Below are 24,755 nucleotides of genomic sequence, written 5' to 3'. Positions count from 1 at the left end.
TCGGTGCTGTTGGTGGCCGTGGGGACAGTGACATTGTCACCGCTGTCCCCAGAGCTGGGCGTGGTGGGGCCGTGGTGGCACTCAATGTCCCCATGGCAGGTGTCACTGTCCCCATGGGTGGTGTCCCTGGGGCTGATGTCACTGGGCCAGGTGTCCACGTCCCCGTGGCGTGTCTCAGTGTCACCGGTGTCCCCGTAGCGCCAGGCGTTGGTGTCCCCACGGTGACAATCCGTGTCCCCACGGTGACAGCCCGTGTCCCCACGCCGGGGGCTGGCGGTGTCCCCGCTGTCCCCGATGTCCCCAGGGCAGAGGCGGTGGCCGCGCAGCACCAGGACCCCGAGTGCCACCAGCACCCGTCCTGTCCCCACCCTTGGGGACACCCTGGTGGCGGCCGCCAGCACCCCCCGAGCGTCCACGCAGGCCTGTGACACCCAAATGTCACTGTGTCACCGTCAGGTCACCCAATGTCACCGTGTCACCCCCACCCCCGGACAATGGTGGCTGGGATTGGTGTGTCACCTCCCCAGGACACACATGTGACATTTGTCACCTCCCTGCACTAGTGGCCGTGCCTTGTGTCCTCCCGTGTCCCCCCAATGTCCCCAATGTCCCCCCATGTCCCCAATGTCCCCAATGTCCCCGATGTCCCCTCAGTGTCCCCAATGTCCCCAATGTCCCCAATGTCCCCAATGTCCCCAATGTCCCCAGTGTCCCCGATGTCCCCAATGTCCCCAATGTCCCCAATGTCCCCAATGTCCTCAATGTCCCCAATGTCCCCAATGCCCCCAATGTCCCCGATGTCCCCAATGTCCCCAATGTCCCCAATGTCCCCAATATCCCCAATGTCCCCAATGTCCCCCAATGTCCCCAATGTCCCCAATCCCCCCAACGTCCCCAATGTCCCCAATGCCCCCAATGTCCCCAATGTCCCCAATGCCCCCAATGTCCCCAATGTCCCCAATGTCCCCAATGTCCCCAATGCCCCCAATGTCCCCTCAATGTCCCCCCAGTGTCCCCAAAGTCCCCAATCCCCCCAATGTCCCCAATGTCCCCAATGTCCCCAATGTCCCCATGTACCCCCATGTCCCCAATCCCCCCAATGTCCCCGAGGTCCCCTCAGTGTCCCCAATGTCCCCAATGTCCCCAATGTCCCCAGTGTCCCCAATGTCCCACTGTCCCCAATGTCCCCAATGTCCCCCCGTGTCCCCCAATGTCCCCCAATGTCCCCGATGTCCCCAATGTCCCCATGTACCCCCATGTCCCCAATCCCCCCAATGTCCCCGAGGTCCCCTCAGTGTCCCCAATGTCCCCAATGTCCCCAATGTCCCCAGTGTCCCCAATGTCCCACTGTCCCCAATGTCCCCAATGTCCCCCCGTGTCCCCCAATGTCCCCCATGTCCCCAATGTCCCCAAATGTCCCCAATGTCCCTCCACATCCCCAATGTCCCCATGTCCCCACACCCCTCCATGTCCCCGTGTCCCCTCACCTGGTGGCCGTTGTCACTGCGATAGTTGGGCTCGATGGCCGCCAGCAGCTCGGCCACCTCCCTCAGCCCGGGGCCACCACGGCTGGTGACATTCCCGGTGACATCGGTGACATCGGTGACAAACTTGCGGTGCAGGGCGCGGACACGGCTGGCCCAGGACCCCGTGGTGGCCTTGGTGTCCCCATGGATGTCCCCATGGATGTCCCCATTGGTGTCCCCATGGATGTCCCCATGGATGTCCCCATGGATGTCCCCATCGGTGTCCCCATCGCTGTCCCCATGGATGTCCCCATGGATGTCCCCATCGGTGTCCCCATGGATGTCCCCATGGATGTCCCCATCGGTGTCCCCATGGATGTCCCCATGGATGTCCCCATGGATGTCCCCATCGGTGTCCCCATGGATGTCCCCATGGATGTCCCCATGGATGTCCCCATGGATGTCCCCATCGGTGTCCCCATCGGTGTCCCCATGGATGTCCCCATGGATGTCCCCATCGGTGTCCCCATGGATGTCCCCATGGATGTCCCCATGGATGTCACCATCGATGTCCCCATGGATGTCACCATCGATGTCCCCATTGATGTCCCCATGGATGTCCCCATCGGTGTCCCCATCGGTGTCCCCATCGGTGTCCCCATGGATGTCCCCATGGATGTCCCCATCGATGTCCCCATCGGTGTCCCCATCGGTGTCCCCATGGATGTCCCCATGGATGTCCCCATGGATGTCCCCATGGATGTCCCCATTGGTGTCCCCATGGATGTCCCCATCGATGTCCCCATCGGTGTCCCCATCGATGTCCCCATCGGTGTCCCCATGGATGTCCCCATCGGTGTCCCCATGGATGTCCCCATGGATGTCCCCATCGGTGTCCCCATGGATGTCCCCATTGGTGTCCCCATCGGTGTCCCCATGGATGTCCCCATGGATGTCCCCATGGATGTCCCCATCGGTGTCCCCATGGATGTCCCCATGGATGTCCCCATGGATGTCCCCATCGATGTCCCCATTGATGTCCCCATGGATGTCCCCATCGGTGTCCCCATGGGTGTCCCCATGGATGTCCCCATGGATGTCCCCATCGATGTCCCCATTGATGTCCCCATGGATGTCCCCATCGGTGTCCCCATCGGTGTCCCCATGGATGTCCCCATCGATGTCACCATCGATGTCCCCATGGATGTCCCCATTGATGTCCCCATGGATGTCCCCATCGATGTCCCCATCGGTGTCCCCATGGATGTCCCCATGGATGTCCCCATCGGTGTCCCCATCGGTGTCCCCATGGATGTCCCCATGGATGTCCCCATCGATGTCCCCATGGATGTCCCCATGGATGTCCCCATCGGTGTCCCCATCGGTGTCCCCATGGATGTCCCCATCGATGTCCCCGCAGGTGGCCGGCGGGTCCCTCAGCGTGGCCACCACGGCCGCCCCCAGCCAGGCCAGCTCGGTGACATCGAGGCCATCGGTGTCACCCGGGGCCTTCCCGGCCAGGGCCAGCAGCGCTGGCACCGAGGGACACTGTGGGGACAGGGGACAGCGTCAGGGGGGCAGGGGACAGGGGTCAAGGGTCACAGGGGGACACTGCGGGGACAGGGGACAGTGTCAGGGAGACAGGGGACAAGGGTCAAAGGTCACAGGGGGACACTGCGGGACAGGGGACAGCGTCAGGGGACAGGGGACAAGGGGACAGGGGTCAAGGGTCACAGGGGGACACTGTGGGGACAGGGGACAGCGTCAGGGGGACAGGGGACAGGGGGGGGTCAAGGGTCACAGGGGGACACTGCGGGACAGGGGACAGTGTCAGCGTGGCAGGGGACAGGGGACAGGGGTCAAAGGTCACAGGGGGACACTGTGGGGACAGGGGACAGCGTCAGGGGACAGGGGACAGGGGTCAAAGGTCACAGGGGGACACTGCGGGACAGGGGACAGCGTCAGGGGACAGGGGACAAGGGTCAAGGGTCACAGGGGGACACTGCGGGACAGGGGACAGCGTCAGGGGGGCAGGGGACAAGGGACAGGGGTCAAGGGTCACGGGGAGATGTGGCACGTGTGGCACACACGGGGGGACACAGTGGTGGCACATGTGGGACAGGTGATGCAGGTGGCACACAGGTGACACACACAGGACAGGTGACACAGGTGACACACACAGCACAGGTGACACAGGTGACACACACAGGACAGGTGGCACAGGTGACACACACAGGACAGGTGACACAGGTGACACACACAGGACAGGTGACACACACAGCACAGGTGACACAGGTGACACACACAGGACAGGTGGCACAGGTGACACACACAGGACAGGTAACACAGCACAGGTGCACACGGCACTGCCTGGCACATGGCACAGGTGGCACAGGTGGCAGAGCACAGGTGACACACACAGCACAGGTGGCACAGGTGACACAGGTGACACAGCACAGGTGACACAGGTGACACAGATGACACAGATAACACAGCACATACTGCACACACAGCACAGGTAACACAGGTAGCACAGGTAACAGAGATGCCACATGTAACACAGGTGACACAGGCGCCACACACAGCACATGTAACACATGTAACACAGGTGCCACATGTAACACAGGTGACACAGGTGCCACATGTAACACAGGTGACACAGGTGCCACATGTAACACAGGTGACACAGAGTGACACAGGTGACACAGGTACCACATGTAACACAGGTGACACAGGTGACACAGGTACCACATATAACACAGGTACCACACGTAAGAAAGGTGCCCCAGGTAACACAGGTGACACAGGTGACACAGGCGCCACACACAGCACAGGTAGCACATGTAACACAGGTGACACGGGTACCACAGGTGACACTGGTGACACAGGTGCCACACACAGAGCACATGTAACACAGGTACCACAGGTAACACATGTACCACAGGTAACAAATTTAACACAGGTGACACAGGTGACACACACAGCACAGGTAACACAGGTAGCACAGGTAACACAGGTACCACATGTAACACATGTACCACAGGTAACACATGTACCACAGGTAGCACATGTACCACAACCACCACACCTGCCCCACCTGTCCCCCCCCCGCGCGGTGCCAGCGCCCTTTGTCCCTGTCCCCGCCGTGTCCCCGCCGTGTCGCCGCCGTGTCCCGTCCCCGGGCGCGGTCTCACCTCTCCGCACGGCCCTGGCGGGCACTGCGCACGGCCGCCCGCCCGCGCCACGAGGGAACACACAGGTGACACAGGTGACACAGAGGGACACAGGTGACACTGGTGACACAGGTGACACAGAGTGACACAGGTGACACACACAGCACAGGTACCACATGTAACACAGGTACCACAGGTGACACAGGTGCCCCAGGTGACACAGGTGATACAGGTGACACAGGCACCACACACAGCACAGGTACCACAGGTAGCACATGTAATATAGGTACCACAGGTAACACAGGTGGCACACACAGCACAGGTACCACATGTAACACAGGTATCACAGGTACCACAGGTACCAGAGGTGACACAGGTGACACAGGCACCACACACAGCACAGGTAATACAGGAAGCACATGTAACACAGGTAACACAGGTGACACAGGTGACACACACAGTAGAGGTAACACAGGTACCACATGTAATAAGGTAGCACAGGTGACACAGGTGACACAGGGGCCACACACAGCACATGTAACACAGGTAGCACATGTAACACAGATACCACATGTACCACAGGTGACACAGGCGCCACACACAGCACAGGTAACACAGGTAGCATAGGTACCACAGGTACCACATGTAACACAGGTGCCACAGGTACCACATGTAACACAGATGACACAGGTGCCCCAGGTGCCCCAGGTACCACACACAGTAGAGGTAACACAGGTGCCACATGTAACACAGGTAGCACAGGTAACACAGGTACCACAGGTGCCACACACAGCACAGGTAACACAGGTAGCACAGGTAACACAGATGCCACATGTAACACAGGTGACACAGGTACCACAGGTACCACATGTAACACAGGTGACACAGGCTATACAGGTGACACAGGTAACACAGGTGACACAGGCGCCACACACAGCACAGGTAGCACAGGTAACACAGGTACCACAGAGTGACACAGGTGACACACACAGCACAGGTAACACAGGTACCACAGGTAACACAGGTACCACATGTAACACAGGTAACACATGTAACACAGGTACCACATATACCACAGGTAACACAGGTACCACACCTGTTCCCCCCCCCCCCGCGCGCTGCCAGCGCCCTTTGTCCCGCCCTCTCTGTCGCTGTCCCTGTCCCTGTCCCCGCCGTGTCCCGTCCCCGGGCGCGGTCTCACCTCTCCGCACGGCCCTGGCGGGCACTGCGCACGGCCACCCGCCCGCGCCACGAGGGCCCCCAGCGCCCCGCGCGACAATTGTCCCTCGCCCGACGCCACCAGCGCCTCCAGGGCCACCAGGGCCACCTCGGGGCTGGCACGGGTGGCCACCGGTCCCATGGGCACGGCCAGGGTGGCGGGCAGTGACAGGGACAGCAGCAGCAGCCAGGACAGCGACATCGCTGGTGGCGGGGGTGGCACTGGGGTGACGGCGCTGGTGGCCGTGGGGACACTTTGGGGACACGCGGGGCTGTAAAACCCGCCCGGGGCTCAGGTCCTGATTGGCCCGGGCTGAGATTGGCCCGGGTTAACGATTCATTCACCCCCGCGGGGCACGGCCCGCAGCCCGCGATGGCCTCGCTGCGGTGGGGGACAGCGCCGGGACACCCCTGGGACAGCCTCGGGACAGCTGGGACAAATCCAGGACACATCTGGGACACCCCCAGGTCACCTGTGACACCTTTGGGACATCTGGGACACCCCTGGGACACCCCTGGGACAGCTGGGACAAATCCAGGGCACCCTTGGGACACCCCTGGGACAAATCCAGGGCACCCCTGGGACAGCCTCGGGGCAGCTGGGACACCCCTGGGACACCCCTGTGACACCTGTGACACCTTTGGGACACCCCTGGGACACCCCTGGGACAGCTGGGACACCCCTGGGACACCCCCAGGACAACCTGGGACAAATCCAGGACACACCTGGGACACCCCCAGGACAGCTGTGACAAATCCAGGACACCCCTGGGACACCCCTGGGGCACCTGTGACACCCTTGGGACACCCCTGGGACACCCCTGGGACAAATCCAGGACACCCGTGACAAATCCAGGACACATCTGGGACACCTGTGACACCCCTGGGACAACCTGGGACACCCCTGGGACAGCTGGGACACCCCTGGGACACCTGTGACAACCCTGGGGCACCCCTGGGATACCCCCAGGACACCTGGGACACACCTGGGACAAATCCAGCGCACCCCTGGGACAACCTGGGACAACCTGGGACACCTGGGACAAATCCAGAACACACCTGGGACAAATCCAGGACACACCTGGGACACCTGTGACACCCCTGGGACACCTGGGACACACCTGGGACATTTCTGGGACACCCCTGGGACAACCTGGGACACCTGGGACAAATCCAGGACACACCTGGGACACCCCCAGGACAACATGGGACACCCTTGGGACACCCTTGGGACATCCCTGGGACACCAAGGACACCCCTGGGACACCCCTGTGACACCCCTGGGTCACCTGTGACACCCTTGGGACACCCCTGGGACACCCCTGGGACATCTGTGATACCCCTGGGGCACCCCTGGGACAAATCCAGGACACCCCTGGGACACCTGTGACACCCCTGTGACACCCCTGGGACACCCCCAGGACAACCTGTGACAAATCCAGGACACCCCTGGGACACCTGGGACACCTGGGACACCCCTGGGACACACCTGGGACACACCTGGGACAAATCCAGGACACCCCTGGGACACCCTCAAGTCACCAACTCCCACCTGGGCACCCTTGGGACCTCCCAGCACAGCACACCTGGCACAGGTGGCACATGTCACACATGTCACATGTGTCACACATGCATGTCACACATGTCACACATGTCCCAGCACACCTGGCACAGGTGGCACATGTCACCTATGCCACATGTGTGACCCCTGTGGCACAGGACACCTGGCACACCTGACACGTGTCACACACGCCACGCGTGTCACACGTGCCACTTTTCCCGTCACCGCGTGGCACCAGGGACCCCCCACGTCCCACCACGCCGTGTGCCACCCCGTGTCACCCTGTGTCACCCGTGTCACCCGCTGCCACTCCCCGCCGCGCTGCCAGGCTGGAATTTGTCCCCAGAGCCACCACGCGGCCCCGGTGCCACCCTGGGGGTGGCAATGTCACCTGGGGGTGCCACCCCGACAAGGACACAATGTCCCCAGTGTCCCCAATGTCCCCAATCCCCCCAATGTCCCCAATGTCCCCCCAATGTCCCCAATGTCCCCAGTGTCCCCAATGTCCCCAATCCCCCCAATGTCCCCAATGTCCCCCCAATGTCCCCAATGTCCCCAATGTCCCCAATGTCCCCAATCCCCCCAATGTCCCCAATGTCCCCAATGTCCCCAATGTCCCCAATGTCCCCAATGTCCCCCCAATGTCCCAATGTCCCCCAATGTCCCCAATGTCCCCCCAATGTCCCCATGTCCCCCAATGTCCCCAATGTCCCCCCAATGTCCCCAATGTCCCCCAATGTCCCCAATGTCCCCAATGTCCCCAAATGTCCCCAATGTCCCCAATGTCCCCAAATGTCCCCGATGTCCCCAATGTCCCCAATGTCCCCAATGTCCCCAAATGTCCCCGATGTCCCCAATGTCCCCCAATGTCCCCAATGTCCCCAATGTCCCCAATGTCCCCAATGTCCCCAATGTCCCCAATCCCCCCAATGTCCCCAATGTCCCCAATGTCCCCAATCCCCCCAATGTCCCCGATGTCCCCAATGTCCCCAACCCCCCCAATGCCCCCAATGTCCCCAATGTCCCCAATGTCCCCAACCCCCCCAATGCCCCCAATGTCCCCCCAATGCCCCCAATGTCCCCCAATGTCCCCAATGTCCCCAATGTCCCCCCAATGTCCCCAATGTCCGCAATGTCCCCAATGTCCCCAATGTCCCCAATGTCCCCCCAATGTCCCCAATGTCCCCAATGTCCCCAATGTCCCCAATGTCCCCCCAATGTCCCCAATGTCCCCCCAATGTCCCCAATGTCCCCAATGTCCCCCCAATGTCCCCAATGTCCCCAATGTCCCCAATGTCCCCAATGTCCCCAATCCCCCCCAATGTCCCCAATGTCCCCAATGTCCCCAAGGGACCCCGTCCCCTCTGTCCCCACCTCGAGGTCTCTTGGGGACAACGGGACGAGGACTTTGCCCGGTGAGGTGGCACCGGGAACCTAATTAGGGGTAATTAGGGGTAATTAACCCCGGACTTCCCGCTGTCACCACCCTGGTGACAAAGGGGACATGGGGGGAGGGGGGGGAGGGAGGCTGGCGGGGTTTTGGGGGAAATTCAAGGATTTGGGGGGTTTTGGGTGGGAAAAAAGGTTGAAATCTCTTAAATCAGGTTAAAAAAATTCTTTAAATTGGGTTTAAATCCCTGAAACCAGGTTTAAATCATTTAAACTGAGTAAAAACCACTTAAACTACACCTAAAATCCCCTAAATCAGGTTTAAATCCCTTAAACTACGCCTAAAATCCCTTAAATCAGGTTTAAATCCCTTAAACTACGCCTAAAATCCCTTAAATCAGGTTTAAATCCCTTAAACTACGCCTAAAATCCCTTAAATCAGGTTTAAATCCCTTAAACTACACCTAAAATTCCTTAAATCAGGTTTAAATCCCTTAAACTACGCCTAAAATCCCCTAAATCAGGTTTAAATCTTTTAAACCAAGTCAAGCCCTCTTAAACTACGCCTAAAATCCCTTAAATCAGGTTTAAATCCCTTAAAACAGGCAAAAAAATCCCTTAGCTCAGGTTTAAATCCTTAAAACCAGGTTTAAGTCCCTTAAGGTGGGTCAAAAATCCCTTAAATCAGGTTTAAATCCCTTAAACCAAGTCAAACCCCCTTAAACTACACCTAAAATCCCTTAAAACAGGTTTAAATCCCTTAAAACAGGTAAAAAAATCCCTTAGCTCAGGTTAAAATCCTTTAAACCAGGTTAAAACCCCTTAAACCAGGTTAAAAGCCCTTAAACTATGCCTAAAATCCCCTAAATCAGGTTTAAATCATTTAAACCAAGTAAAAATCCCTTAAACTACGCCTAAAATCCCTTAAATCAGGCTTAAATCCCTTAAAACAGGTAAAAAATCCCTTAGCTCAGGTTTAAATCCTTTAAACCAGGTTTAAATCCCTTAAACCAGGTCAAAAATCCCTTAAACTACGCCTAAAATCCCTTAAATCAGGTTTAAATCCCTTAAACCGAGTAAAAATCCCTTAAACTACACCTAAAATCCCTTAAATCAGGTTTAAAATCTCTTAAACCAGGTCAAAACCCCTTAAACTACGCCTAAAATCCCTTAAATCAGGTTTAAATCCCTTAAAACAGGTAAAAAAATCCCTTAGCTCGGGTTAAAATCCTTTAAACCAGGTTTAAATCCCTTAAACCAGGTTAAAAGCCCTTAAACCAGGTAAAAATCCCTTAAACTACGCTGAAAATCCCTTAAATCAGGTTTAAATCCCTTAAACCAAGTCAAACCCCCTTAAACTACGCCTAAAATCCCTTAAATCAGGTTTAAATCATTTAAACCAAGTAAAAGTCCCTTAAACTACGCCTAAAATCCCTTAAATCCGGTTTAAATCCCTTAAAACAGGTAAAAAAGTCCCTTAGCTCAGGTTAAAATCCTTAAAACCAGGTTTAAATCCCTTAAACCAGGTCAAAACGCCTTAAATCAGGTTTTAATCCCTTAAACCAGGTCGAAATTCCTTAATTTAGGTTTTAATCCCTTAAACCAGGTCTAAATTAATTAATGCAGGTTTGAATCCTTTAAACCAGGCCTAAATTCCTTAATTTAGGTTTAAATCCCTTAATTCAGGTTTAAATTTCTTAATTTAGGTTTAAATCCCTTAAACCAGATCTAAATTAATTAATTTAGGTTTAACTTTCCTAAACCAGATTTAACCCTTTTAATGCAGGTCTAAACCCCTTAATTCATGTCGAAACCCCTTAAACCAAGTCTAAATTAATTAATGTAGGTTTAAATCCCTTAAACCAGGTCTAAATTCATTAATTTAGGTTTAAATCCCTTAAACCAGGTCTAAATTAATTAATTTAGGTTTAAATCCCTTAAACCAGGCAAAGAAATTCCTTAATTTAGGTTTAAATCCCTTAAACCAGATCTAAACTTTTTAATGCAAGTCTAAACCCCTTAAGTCAGGCCTAAATTCATTAATTTAGGTTTAAATCCCTTAAACCAGGTCTAAATTTCTCAATTTAGGTTTAAATCCCTTAAACCAGGTCTAAATTTCTCAATTTAGGTTTAAATCCCTTAAACCAGGTCTAAATTTCTCAATTTAGGTTTAAATCCCTTAAACCAGGTCTAAATTAATTAATGTAGGTTTGAATCCCTTAAACCAGGCCTAAATTCATTAATGTAGGTTTAAATCCCTTAAACCAGATCTAAATTAATTAATTTAGGTTTAAATCCCTTAAACCAGGCCTAAATTCCTTAATTTAGGTTTAAATCTCTTAAACCAGGTCTAAATTAATTAATTTAGTTTTAAATCCCTTAAACCAGGCCTAAATTCCTTAATTTAGGTTTAAATCCCTTAAACCAGGTCTAAATTAATTAATGTAGGTTTAAATCCTTTAAACCAGGCCTAAATTCCTTAATTTAGGTTTAAATCCCTTAATTCAGGCTTAAATTCATTAATTTAGGTTTAAATCTCCTAAACCAGATTTTACCCTTTTAATGCAGGTCTAAACCCCTTAATTCACGTCTAAACCCCTTAAACCAGGCCTAAATTCATTAATTTAGGTTTAAATCCCTTAAACCAGGTCTAAATTAATTAATGTAGGTTTGAATCCCTTAAACCAGGCCTAAATTCCTTAATTTACGTTTAAATCCCTTAAACCAGGTCTAAATTAATTAATTTAGGTTTAAATCCCTTAAACCAGTTCTAAATTCCTTAATTTAGGTTTAAATCCCTTAAAATAGGGATGAAATTCCTTAATTTGAGCACCCGGCCGCCATAGCGGCGTCGGCGCCGCAGCGTTGCCCGGCAACGCTTGTGATTGACAGGCTGAGCAGCCAATCAGTGACGCAGAAACGCTGAGTTGGACGAACTGACCAATGGAATGCGGACTTGCCACCGGAAGAGGCGGGACATGCGGGAAAAGGAGTTCTGGGAAAGGAAGTTTGTACGGCAAAACTCCCTTTACACACGGCTCTAATTAAGCCAAGCAATAATTAAGGTCACGGGGTTAATTAAGCCTCGCAAGACACTGATAGCGGCAGTCTCGGACCCGTCGTGACCGAGGACACGAGCGCCGTCGGCTCCCACAGCACCGTCTCCTTCTGTGCCGCCATAGGAGGTAACAACATGGCGGCGTCGCCTGGCAACCGCGATAACAGACAATTGAAAAGACCAATCAGCGGCGAGAGTCTGAGAGAAACAGCCAATCGGTGTTGAAAGGAGGCGGGACAAGGGAAGAAAGGCATTGTGGGTAACGTAGTTCGGCCCCTCAGACTGGACCGCAGGGCGCCATAGCGGGGACAAAGATGGAGGCGTCTCTTGGCAACGGATTTGATTGACAGCCGCAAGAGCCAATCAGCGAAGGATAAAACAGAGAGGCGGAGTGGCAGAGCCAATGAAACGCCGAGTTTTGCGGAAGGGGAGGGACGTTTGGGAGTGTGTACGGGAAGAGGCGGAAGCGCCGCGGATTCGCCGGGACCGGACCGGGATCACCGGAATCATCGGGATTATCGCGATTATCGGGATCGAGGAGGGGGCCCAGAGCCCTCCAGGCTCAGCCGGGGATGTTCCACGGCATCGCGGGCCCGGCCGGGATGGGCGGTGAGAGCCGGGAGGGAATTCCCGGGATGGAATTCCCGGTGTTCCTTCCGCCTTTTAACCCTTCCCTTCCTCCCACGGCAGCGCCCGGGAATAAACCGGAGCTTTACGAGGTGAGTGCGGGGCGGGAATGGTCGGAAATGTTCGGGAATGTCCGGAAGTGTTCGGGAATGTCCGGGAGGGTCTGGAGATGTTCGGGAGGGTCCGGAAATGGCCGAGAGTGTCCGGAAATGGCCGAAAATGGCCGGAAATGGCCGAGGATAGGCGGAAATGGCCGAAAATGGCCGGAAATGGCCGAGGATGGCCGAAAATGGCCGAGGATGGCCGACGATGGCCGACGATAGCCGGAAATGGCCGAAGATATCCGGAAGTGTCCGGAAATGGCCGAAGTTATCCGGAAATGTCCGGGAGTTTCCGGAAATGGCCGGAAGTGGCCGAGGATGGGCGGAAGTGGCCGAGGACGGGCGGAAGTGGCCGAGGATGAGCGGAAATGGCCGAGGGTGACCGGAAATATCCGGAAGTGTCCGGAAGTGGCCGAGGATGACCGGAAGTGGTCGGGATTGAGCCGTGAAATTTTGGGAATTTCGGGAAATTTTGGGAATTTCGGGAAATTTTTGGGAATTTTTGGGAATTTGGGGAATTTTTTGGGAATTTTCCCGTCTCCTCTCCCCCCGCAGGAGGTGAAGCTCTACAAGAACGCGCGGGAAAGGGAGAAGTGAGTTGATCCCAGTCCATCCCAGTATATCCCAGTCCCATCCCAATCCCATCCCAGTCCCGTCCCAGTCCATCCCAGTTAATTCCAGTTCCTCCCAGTGGCTCCCAGTCCATCCCAGTCCCTCCCAGTCCCATCCCAGTTAATCCCAGTATATCCCAGTCCCATTCCAGTTAATCCCACTCCCTCCCAGTATATCCCAGTCCATTCCCAGTCCATTCCCAGTATATCCCAGTATATCCCAGCATATCCCAATCCATTCCCAGTATATCCCAGTATATCCCAGTCCCACCCCAGTTAATCCCAGTCCCTCCCAGTCCCTCCCAATCCCATCCCAGTCCATCCCAGTCCATTCCCAGTATATCCCAGTATATCCCAGTTTCCTCCCAATCCATTCCCAGTCCCTCCCAGTATGTCCCAGTCCATTCCCAGTCCATCCCAGTCCATCCCAGTGGCTCCCAGTTAATCCCAGTCCCTCCCAGTCCCTCCCAATCCATTCCCAGTCCATCCCAGTCCCATCCCAGTTAATCCCAGTCCATTCCCAGTATATCCCAGTATATCCCAGTTTCCTCCCAATCCATTCCCAGTCCTTCCCAGTCCATTCCCAGTATATCCCAGTCCATTCCCAGTCCATCCCAGTATATCCCAGTTTCCTCCCAATCCATTCCCAGTATATCCCAGTCCATTCCCAGTATATCCCAGTCCTTCCCAGTCCATCCCAGTTCAGTCCCAGTCCCATCCCAGTTAATCCCAGTTCAGTCCCAGTCCCATCCCAGTTAATCCCAGTATGTCCCAGTCCCATCCCAGTTAATCCCAGTATGTCCCAGTCCATCCCAGTTCATTCCCAGTTCAGTCCCAGTCAATCCCAGTCCCATCCCAGTTAATCCCAGTTTGTCCCAGTGGCTCCCAGTCCATCCCAGTTAATCCCAGTCCCTCCCAGTCCATCCCAGTCCCATCCCAGTTAATCCCAGTCCATCCCAGTATATCCCAGTTCATCCCAGTCCATCCCAGTCCATCCCAGTTAATTCCAGTCCATCCCAGTCCATCCCAGTACTCCCAGTTTGCGCAGGTACAACATGGCGGAGCTGTTCCTGTTCATCCCAGTCCCTCCCAGTATGTCCCAGTGGCTCCCAGTCCCTCCCAGTATAAACCAGTCCCATCCCAGTATGTCACAGTATATCCCAATCCCATCCCAGTTTATCCCAGTATGTCCCAGTCCCGTCCCAGTCCATCCCAGCCCATTCCCAGTATATCCCAGTTAATCTCAGTTAATCCCACTCCATTCCCAGTCCCTCCCAGTCCCTCCCAATCCATTCCCAGTATATCCCAGTCCATCCCAGTCCATCCCAGTCCCTCCCAGTCCCTCCCAGTCCATTCCCAGTATATCCCAGTCCCTCCCAGTCCATTCCCAGTCCCTCCCAGTCCCTCCCAATCCATTCCCAGTATATCCCAGTCCATCCCAGTCCATCCCAGTCCATCCCAGTCCCTCCCAGTCCATCCCAGTCCCTCCCAATCCATTCCCAGTATATCCCAGTCCATCCCAGTCCCTCCCAGTCCATTCCCAGTCCCTCCCAGTCCCTCCCAATCCATTCCCAGTATGTCCCAGTCCCTCCCAATCCATTCCCAGCATATCCCAGTATATCCCAGTCCATCCCAGTCCCTCCCAATCCATTCCCAGTATATCCCAGTCCATCCCAGTCCATCCCAGTCCCTCCCAATCCATTCCCAGTATATCCCAGTCCATCCCAGTCCATCCCAGTCCCTCCCAATCCATTCCCAGTATATCCCAGTCCATCCCAGTCCCTCCCAATCCATTCCCAGTATATCCCAGTCCATCCCAGTCCATTCCCAGTCCCTCCCAGTCCATCCCAGTCCCTCCCAGTCCATCCCAGTCCATCCCAGTCCATCCCAGTCCATCCCAGTCCATCCCAGTCCATCCCAGTCCATCCCAATCCCATCCCAGTCCATCCCAGTCCCTCCCAGTCCCTCCCAGTACAAACCAGTACAAACCAGTACAAACCAGTATAACCAGTACGCGGCAGGTACGACAACATGGCGGAGCTGTTCCTGTTCATCCCAGTCCCTCCCAGTATATCCCAGTCCCAGTGGCTCCCAGTATATCCCAGTCCATCCCAGTCCATCCCAGTCCCTCCCAGTCCCTCCCAGTCCCTCCCAGTCCATCCCAGTCCATCCCAGTCCATCCCAGTCCCTCCCAGTCCATCCCAGTCCCTCCCAGTCCCTCCCAGTCCATCCCAGTCCATCCCAGTCCATCCCAGTCCATCCCAGTTCATCCCAGTCCATCCCAGTCCCTCCCAGTCCCTCCCAGTCCATCCCAGTCCCTCCCAGTCCATCCCAGTCCCATCCCAGTTAATCCCAGTTAATCCCAGTATATGCCAGTCCGTTCCCAGTATATCCCAGTCCCTCCCAGTCCATCCCAGTCCCATCCCAGTTAATCCCAGTCTATCCCAGTATGCCATAATCCCATCCCAGTCCCTCCCAGTCCCATCCCAGTATATCCCAGTGGCTCCCAGTCCATTCTCACTATATCCCAGTCCCTCCTAGTCTCTCCCAATCCATTCCCAGTATATCCCAGTCCATTCCCAGTATCCCATAATCCCATCCCAGTCCCTCCCAGTGGCTCCCAGTATATCCCAGTCCCTCCCAGTCCCATCCCAGTCCATCCCAGTCCCTCCCAATCCATTCCCAGTCCCTCCCAGTCCATCTCAGTCCATTCCCAGTATATCCCAGTCCCATCCCAGTCCCTCCCAGTCCCATCCCAGTCCCATCCCAGTCCCTCCCAATCCATTCCCAGTCCCTCCCAGTCCATCTCAGTCCATTCCCAGTATATCCCAGTACAAACCAGTCCATCCCAATTCAGTCCCAGTCCCTCCCAGTCCATCCCAATCCCATCCCAGTCCATCCCAATCCCATCCCAGTTCATCCCAGTCCATCCCAGTCCATCCCAGTCCATCCCAGTCCCATCCCAGTCCCTCCCAGTCCATTCCCAGTCCATCCCAATCCATTCCCAGTCCATCCCAGTCCATCCCAGTGGCTCCCAGTCCCTCCCAATCCATTCCCAGTATATCCCAGTCCATTCCCAGTATATCCCAGTGGCTCCTAGTGGCTCCCAATCCATTCCCAGTATATCCCAGTCCCTCCCAATCCAATCCCAGTCCCTCCCAGTACAAACCAGTATAACCAGTACGCCGCAGGTACGACAACATGGCGGAGCTGTTTGCGGTGGTGAAGACGCTGCAGGCTCTGGAGAAGGCGTACATCAAAGACTGCGTCACACCCAACGAGTGAGCCCCAAAATCCCCCAAAATCACCCCAAAAATCCCCAAAATCCCTGTCAGCCCCTAGAGCTGGGAATGCCAGACGGAAAAACCCGGAAATTCCGGGAAAATTCCGGGAAAATTCCGGGAAAATTTGGGAATTTTCAGGTACACGGCGGCGTGCTCGCGGCTCCTGGTGCAGTTCAAGGCGGCGCTGAAGCAGGTGCAGGGCGGGGAGATCGGCACCATCGACGACTTCTGCCGGAAATTCCGGGTGAGTTTCGGGAATTTCGGGAATTTTGGGAATTTTGGGTGAAATTTGGGCGAAATTTGGGCGAAAATTGGGTGAAATTCGGGCAAAATTTGAATTTTTTGCGGGATTTTTTTTGAGTTTTTTGCGTTGATTTTTGACTAAAATTGGGAAGTTGAGAAGAAAAGTTTGGGAAATGAAATTTGGGAATTTTGGGAATTTTGGGAATTTTTGGGTGAAATTTGAGGGATTTTGGGCGAAATTTGGGTGAAATTTGGGCAAAATTTGGGTGAAATTCGGAATTTTTACGGTATTTTTCGGGGTTTTTTGTGTTGATTTTTGACTAAAATTGAGAACTGGAGGAGAAAATTTTGGGAATGAAATTGGGGAATTTTGGGAATTTTTGGGCCAAAATTTGGGAATTTGGGATTGTGGGATTGGGAATTTGAAGGATTTTGGGTGAAATTTGGGATTTTTGGGGATTTTTGGGGGAATTTGGGGATTTTTGGAGTTGGCGGGAAGCAGGTGCAGGGCGGGGAGATCGGCACCATCGACGACTTCTGCCGGAAATTCCGGGTGAGTTTTGGGAATTTCGGGAATTTCGGGAATTTTGGGTGAAATTTGGACGAAATTTGGGTGAAATTTGGGTGAAAATTGGGCGAAATTTGGGTGAAATTTGGGCAAAATTCGGAATTTTTGCGGCATTTTTTGCGTTAATTTTTCACTAAAATTGGGAAGTTGAGAAGAAAAGTTTGGGAATGAAATTTGGGAATTTTGGGAATTTTTGGGTGAAATTTGAGGGGTTTGCGGTGAAATTTAGACGAAATTTGGGCAAAATTTGGATTTTTTGCGGCATTTTTTGGAGTTTTTTGCACTGATTTCTGCCTGAATTTGAGAAGTGGATAACAAAAGTTTGGGAATGAAATTTGGGAATTTTGGGAATTTTTGGGTGAAATTTGAGGGATTTTGGGCAAAATTTGGGTGAAGTTTGGAGAATTTTTGGGGTTTTTTTGGTGTTTTTTTTGTGGTTTTTGTGCTGAATTTCAACTAAAATTGAGACACAGAAAGGAAAAATTTGGGAATGAAATTTGGGAATTTTGGGAATTTTTGGGCCAGAATTTGGGGATTTGGGATTGTGGAATTGGGAATTTGGGGATTTGGGGTGAAATTTGGGATTTTTGGGGATTTTTTAGGGGAATTTTGGGAATTTGGGAGTTGGCGGGAAGCAGGTGCAGGGAGGGGAGATCGGCACCATCGACGACTTCTGCCGGAAATTCCGGGTGAGTTTTGGGAATTTTGGGAAATTCGGGAATTTTGGGTGAAATTTGAGGGATTTTGGGCAAAATTTGGGTGAAAATTGGGTGAAAATTGGGCGAAATTTGGGTGAAATTTGGAATTTTTGCGGCATTTTTTGCGTTAATTTCTCACTAAAATTGGGAAGTTGGGAAGAAAAGTTTGGGAATGGAATTTGGGAATTTTGGGAATTTTGGGTGAAATTTGAGGGATTTTGGGCAAAATTTGGGCGAAATTTGGGCGAAATTTGGGCAAAATTTGGATATTTTGCGGGATTTTTTGGAGGTTTTTGTGTTAATTTTTAACTAAAATTGAGACACAAAAGGGAAAAATTTGGGAATGAAATTGGGGAATTTTGGGAATTTTTGGGCCAAAATTTGGGATTTGGGATTCTGGGATTGGGAATTTGGGGATTTGGGGTGAAAATTTGGGATTTTTTTGGGGAATTTTGGGATTTTGGGAGTTGGCGGGAAGCAGGTGCAGGGCGGGGAGATCGGCACCATCGACGACTTCTGCCGGAAATTCCGGGTGAATTTTGGGAATTTTGGGAATTTTAGGGAAAAATTTGAGGGGTTTTGGCTGAAATTTGGGCAAAATTTGGGCGAAATTTGGGTGAAATTTGGGCAAAATTTGGAATTTTTGCAGCATTTTTTGCGTTAATTTTTCACTAAAATTGAGACACAGAAGGGAAAAATTTGGGAATGAAATTTGGGAATTTTGGGAATTTTTGGGTGAAATTTGAGGGATTTTGGGCAAAAATTGGGTGAAATTTGGACAATTTTTGGGTTTTTTTTGGAATTTTTTTGAGTTTTTCTCACTGATTTTTGACTGAAATGCAGCAGCAGAAGAAAAAAATTTGGGAATAAATTTGGAGAATTTTGGGAATTTTTGGTCCAAAATTTGGGAATTTGGGATTATGGGATTGGGAATTTTGGGGATTTGGGGTGAAAATTTGTGGATTTTTGGGGGAATTTTGGGGATTTTTGGAGTTGGCGGGAAGCAGGTGCAGGGCGGGGAGATCGGCACCATCGACGACTTCTGCCGGAAATTCCGGGTGAGTTTTGGGAATTTTGGGAATTTTGGGAATTTTAGGGAAAAATTTGAGGGGTTTTTGTTGAAATTTGGACGAAATTTGGGCGAAATTTGGGTGAAATTTGAATTTTTTGCGGGGTTTTTTTGGAGTTTTTTGCGTTAATTTTTGGCTAAAATTGAGACACGGAAGAGAAAAATTTGGGAATAAAATTTGGGGAATTTTGGGAATTTTTGGGTGAAATTTGAGGGGTTTGGGGCGAAATTTGGATGAAATTTGGGCGAAATTTGGATTTCTGGAGGGATTTTTTGGAGTTTTTTGTGTTGATTTTTGACTAAAATTGGGAAGTTGAGAAGAAAAGTTTGGGAATTAAATTTGGGAATTTTGGGTGAAATTTCAGGGATTTTGGGCAAAATTTGGGTGAAATTTGGGCGAAATTTGTGCAAAATTTGGATTTTTTGCGGGATTTTTTGGAGTTTTTTGCGTTAATTTTTAACTAAAATTGAGACACAAAAGGGAAAAATTTGGGAATTCAATTGTGGAATTTTGGGTGAAATTTGAGGGATTTTGGGCAAAATTTGGGTGAAATTTGGGCGAAATTCAGAGAAAATTTGGGTTTTTTTGGAGTTTTTTTGAGTTTTTTGCGCTGAATTTCGACTGAAATGCAGCAGCAGAAGAGAAAAATTTGGGAATAAATTTGGGGAATTTTGGGAATTTTTGGGCTGTGATTTGGGAATTTGGGATTGTGGGATTGGGAATTTTGGGGATTTGGGGTGAAAATTTGGGATTTTTGGGGGAATTTTTGGGCCAGAATTTGGGAATTTGGGATTGTGGGATTGGGAATTTTGGGGATTTGGGGTGAAAATTTGGGATTTTTGGGGGGAATTTTGGGGATTTTTTCAGGATTTTTCTTGGAATTCTTGACTGAAATCGAGAAATGGAAGAAAATATTTGGGAATAAAATTTGGGAATTTGGGAATTTTGGGAGTTTGGGATTCCAGGAACGGAAATTTTGTGGAATTTTGAGCGAAATATTTGGGATTTTGGGCAAAAATTTGGGATTTTTTTTGGGTTTTGTGGGAATTTTTGCAGGAATTTTTGGGAATTTTGGGACTGAAATTTGGAATTTTGGGGTTGGGAATTTTGGGGATTTTTATGGGATTTTTTCAGGAATTTTTGGGAATTTTGGCTCGGGAATTTGGGAATTTTGGGAAATTTGGGAATTTTTGGGAATTTTCAGCTGGATTGGCCCCTGGCCATGGATGGAATTGGGGCTAAAATTGGGAATTTTGGGCTTTTTTTGGTGGATTTTTTCAGGAATTTTTGGGAATTTTGGCTCGGAAATTTTGGGAGTGGATGGGGAAATTTGGGAATTTTGGGAATTTTGGGAATTTTTGGGAATTTTCAGCTGGATTGGCCCCTGGCCATGGATGGAATTGGGGCTAAAATTGGGAATTTTGGGCTTTTTTTGGAGTTTTTTTGGTGGATTTTTTCAGGAATTTTTGGGAATTTTGGCTCAGAAATTTGGGAATGGGTGCGGAAATTTGGGAATTTTGGGAAATTTGGGAATTTTGGGGAATTTTCAGCTGAATTGGCCCCCAATCATGGATGGAATTGGGGCTAAAATTGGGAATTTTGGGCTATTTTAGTTGGATTTTTTCCGGAATTTTGGGGGAATTTTGGCTCGGAAATTTGGGAATTTTGGGAAATTTGGGAATTTTTGGGAATTTTCAGCCGGATTGGCCCCTGACCATGGAATGAGCTGGGGCTAAAATTGGGAATTTTGGGCTTTTTTTGGGCTTTTTTTGGTGGATTTTTGCAGGAATTTTTGGGAATTTTGGCTCGGAAATTTGGGAATGGATGGGGAAATTTGGGAATTTTGGGAAATTTGGGAATTTTTGGGAATTTTTAGCTGGATTACCCCCCAGTCATGGATGGAATTGGGGCTAAAATTGGGAATTTTGGGCTTTTTTTGGTTGATTTTTTCAGGAATTTTTGGGAATTTCGGCTCGGAAATTTGGGAATGGATATGGAAATTTGGGAATGGATGGGGAAATTTGGGAATTTTGGGAATTTGGGAGTAAAATTGGGAATTTTTGGTGTTTTTCTGGGAGATTTTTGCAGGAATTTCTGGGAATTTTGGGACTGAAATTTGGAATTTTGGGGAATTTTGGGGATTTTTCTGGGATTTTTGCAGGAATTTTTGGGAATTTTGGCTCGGAAATTTGGGAGTGGATGGGGAAATTTGGGAATTTTGGGAAATTTGGGAATTTTGGGAATTTTGGGAATTTTTGGGAATTTTCAGCTGGATTGGCCCCTGGCCATGGACGGAATTGGGGATAAAATTGGGAATTTTGGCTTTTTTTGGGTTTTTTTGGTGGATTTTTTCCGGAATTTTTGGGAATTTTGGCTCAGAAATTTGGGAGTGGATGGGGAAATTTGGGAATTTTGGGAATTTGGGAAATTTGGGAATTTGGGAGTAAAATTGGGAAATTTTGGGTTTTTTCTGGGAGATTTTTGCAGGAATTTCTGGGAATTTTGGGACTGAAATTTGGAATTTTGGGGTTGGGAATTTTGGGCTTTTTTTGGGGGATTTTTTCAGGAATTTTTGGGAATTTTGGCTCAGAAATTTGGGAAATTTGGGAAATTTGGGAATTTTCGGGAATTTTGAGCTGGATTGGCCCTCAATCATTGATGGAATTGGGGCTAAAATTGGGAATTTTGGGCTTTTTTTGGGTTTTTTTGGTGGATTTTCCCGGAATTTTTCAGGAATTTTGGCTCAGAAATTTGGGAATGGATATGGAAATCTGGGAATTTTGGGAATTTTGGGAATTTTGGGATATTTGGGATTTTTTTTGAATTTTTAGCTGGATTGGCCCTCAATCATTGATGGAATTGGGGCTAAAAATGGGAATTTGGGGCTTTTTTTTACGGATTTTTTCAGGAATTTTTGGGATATTTGGCTCAGAAATTTGGGAATGGATGGGGAAATTTGGGAATTTTGGGAATTTTGGGAATTTGGGAGTAAAATTGGGAATTTTTGGGGTTTTTCTGGGAGATTTTTGCAGGAATTTCTGGGAATTTTGGGACTGAAATTTGGAATTTTGGGGTTGGGAATTTTGGGGATTTTTGTGGGATTTTTTCAGGAATTTTTGGGAATTTTGTCTCAGAAATTTGGGAGTGGATGGGGAAATTTGGGAATTTTGGGAATTTGGGAATTTTTGGGAATTTTCAGCTGGATTGGCCCCTGGCCATGGATGGAATTGGGGCTAAAATTGGGAATTTTGGGCTTTTTTTGGTGGATTTTTTCAGGAATTTTTGGGAATTTTGGCTCAGAAATTTGGGAGTGGATGGGGAAATTTGGGAATTTTGGGAAATTTGGGAATTTTTGGGAATTTTTAGCTGGATTGGCCCCTGGCCATGGATGGAATTGGGGCTAAAATTTGGATTTTTGGGGCTTTTTTTTTCGTATTTTATCAGGAATTTTTGGGAATTTCTGGGAATTTTGGCTCGGGAATTTTGGGAAATTTGGGAATTTTTGGGAATTTGGGAATTTTTGGGAATTTTCAGCTGGATTGGCCCCTGGCCATGGATGGAATTGGGGCTAAAATTGGGAATTTTGGGCTTTTTTTTGGTGGATTTTTTCAGGAATTTTTGGGAATTTTGGCTCGGAAATTTGGGAGTGGATGGGGAAATTTGGGAATTTTGGGAATTTGGGAGTAAAATTGGGAATTTTTGGGTTTTTTCTGGGAGATTTTTGCAGGAATTTCTGGGAATTTTGGGACTGAAATTTGGAATTTTGGGGTTGGGAATTTTGGGGATTTTTTTTGGGATTTTTTCAGGAATTTTTGGGAATTTTGGCTCGGAAATTTGGGAGTGGATGGGGAAATTTGGGAATTTTGGGAAATTTGGGATTTTTTTTTAAATTTTTAGCTGGATTGGCCCTCAATCATGGATGGAATTGGGGCTAAAATTGGGAATTTTGGGGCTTTTTTTTTCGGATTTTTTCAGGATTTTTTGGGAATTTTGGCTCGGAAATTTGGGAGTGGATTGGGAAATTTGGGAATTTTGGGAATTTTTGGGAATTTTCAGCTGGATTGGCCCCTGGCCATGGATGGAATTGGGGCTAAAATTGGGAATTTTGGGCTTTTTTTGGTGGATTTTTTCAGGAATTTTTGGGAATTTTGGCTTGGAAATTTGGGAGTGGATTGGGAAATTTGGGAATTTTGGGAATTTGGGAGTAAAATTGGGAATTTTTGGTTTTTTTCTGGGAGATTTTTGCAGAAATTTCTGGGAATTTTGGGACTGAAATTTGGAATTTTGGGGTTGGGAATTTTGGGGAATTTTGTGGGATTTTTTCTGGAATTTTTGGGAATTTCGGCTCAGAAATTTGGGAATGGATGGGGAAATTTGGGAATTTTGGGAATTTTGGGAATTTTTGGGAATTTTCAGCTGGATTGCCCCCTGGCCATGGATGGAATTGGGGCTAAAATTGGGAATTTTGGGCTTTTTTTGGTGGATTTTTTCAGGAATTTTTTGGGAATTTTGGCTCGGAAATTTGGGAGTGGATGGGGAAATTTGGGAATTTTGGGAATTTTGGGAATTTGGGAGTAAAATTGGGAATTTTTGGGGTTTTTCTGGGAGATTTTTGCAGAAATTTCTGGGAATTTTGGGACTGAAATTTGGAATTTTGGGGTTGGAAATTTTGGGGATTTTTCTGGGATTTTTTCAGGAATTTTTGGGAATTTTGACTCGGAAATTGGGGAGTGGATGGGGAAATTTGGGAATTTTGGGAAAATTTGGGAATTTTTGGGAATTTTCAGCTGGTTCATTCCTGACAATGGAATGAACTTGGCAAAAATTTGGGAATTTTGGGTTTTTTGGGTGGGATTTTGCAGGAATTTTTGGGAATTTTGGCTCGGAAATTTGGGAATGGATGGGGAAATTTGGGAATTTTGGGAAATTTGGGAATTTTTGGGAATTTCCAGCTGGATTGGCCCCTGGCCATGGATGGAATTGGGGCTAAAATTGGGAATTTTGGGGCTTTTTTTGGTGGATTTTTTCAGGAATTTTTGGGAATTTTGGTTTGGAAATTTGGGAGTGGATGGGGAAATTTGGGAATTTTGGGAAATTTGGGAATTTTGGGAAATTTGGGAATTTTTGGGAATTCCCAGCTGGATTGGATGGAATTTGAGCTAAAATTGGGAATTTTGGGCTTTTTTTGGTGGATTTTTTCAGGATTTTTTGGGAATTTTGGCTCTGAAATTTTGGGAATTTTGGGAAATTTGGGAATTTTTGGGAATTTTCAGCTGGATTGGCCCCTGGCCATGGATGGAATTGGGGCTAAAATTGGGAATTTTGGGCTATTTTTGGGTGGTTTTTTTCAGGAATTTTTGGGAGTTTTGGCTCAGAAATTTGGGAATTTTGGGAAATTTGGGAATTTTTGGGAATTTGGGAATTTTTGGGAATTTTCAGCTGGATTGACCCCCAGTCATTGATGGAATTGGGGCTAAAATTGGGAATTTTGGGCTTTTTTTGGGCTTTTTTTGGTGGATTTTTTCGGGAATTTTTGGGAATTTTGGCTCGGAAATTTGGGAATGGATGGGGAAATTTGGGAATTTTGGGAAATTTGGGAATTTTTGGGAATTTTCAGCTGGATTGGCCCCTGGCCATGGATGGAATTGGGCCTAAAATTGGGAATTTTGGGCTTTTTTTGGTGGATTT

The 24,755-nt window shown here is 49.7% G+C and overlaps 1 protein-coding gene across 3 annotated transcripts in view; it reads left to right on the top strand.

The window, feature by feature from the left end:
- Positions 1-12,273: 12,273 nt before the first annotated feature.
- Positions 12,274-24,755, top strand: part of VPS28 (VPS28 subunit of ESCRT-I) — a 31,257-nt gene continuing 18,775 nt past the window's right edge. Inside the window, exons 1-8 of one of the 3 annotated variants that reach the window (XM_072925106.1) lie at positions 12,274-12,474; positions 12,556-12,584; positions 13,149-13,186; positions 16,396-16,485; positions 16,627-16,732; positions 17,234-17,284; positions 17,902-17,988; positions 23,484-23,660. In XM_072925106.1, coding sequence (XP_072781207.1) covers positions 12,438-12,474; positions 12,556-12,584; positions 13,149-13,186; positions 16,396-16,485; positions 16,627-16,732; positions 17,234-17,284; positions 17,902-17,988; positions 23,484-23,645 — 600 coding nt within the window. In that variant the 5' untranslated portion in view covers positions 12,274-12,437 and the 3' untranslated portion in view covers positions 23,646-23,660. Of the gene's footprint in view, positions 12,475-12,555; positions 12,585-13,148; positions 13,187-16,395; positions 16,486-16,626; positions 16,733-17,233; positions 17,285-17,901; positions 17,989-23,483; positions 23,661-24,755 lie in introns of those variants that run through there. The other 2 variants (XM_072925105.1, XM_041714133.2) reach the window with 2 other exon arrangements.

This window comes from Taeniopygia guttata, chromosome 2, assembly GCF_048771995.1.
Source record: "Taeniopygia guttata chromosome 2, bTaeGut7.mat, whole genome shotgun sequence".
In the NCBI taxonomy this organism is placed as follows: domain Eukaryota; kingdom Metazoa; phylum Chordata; class Aves; order Passeriformes; family Estrildidae; genus Taeniopygia; species Taeniopygia guttata.
Note: the sequence above shows the minus strand (reverse complement) of the source record. Positions and strands in the feature narration are given on the sequence as shown.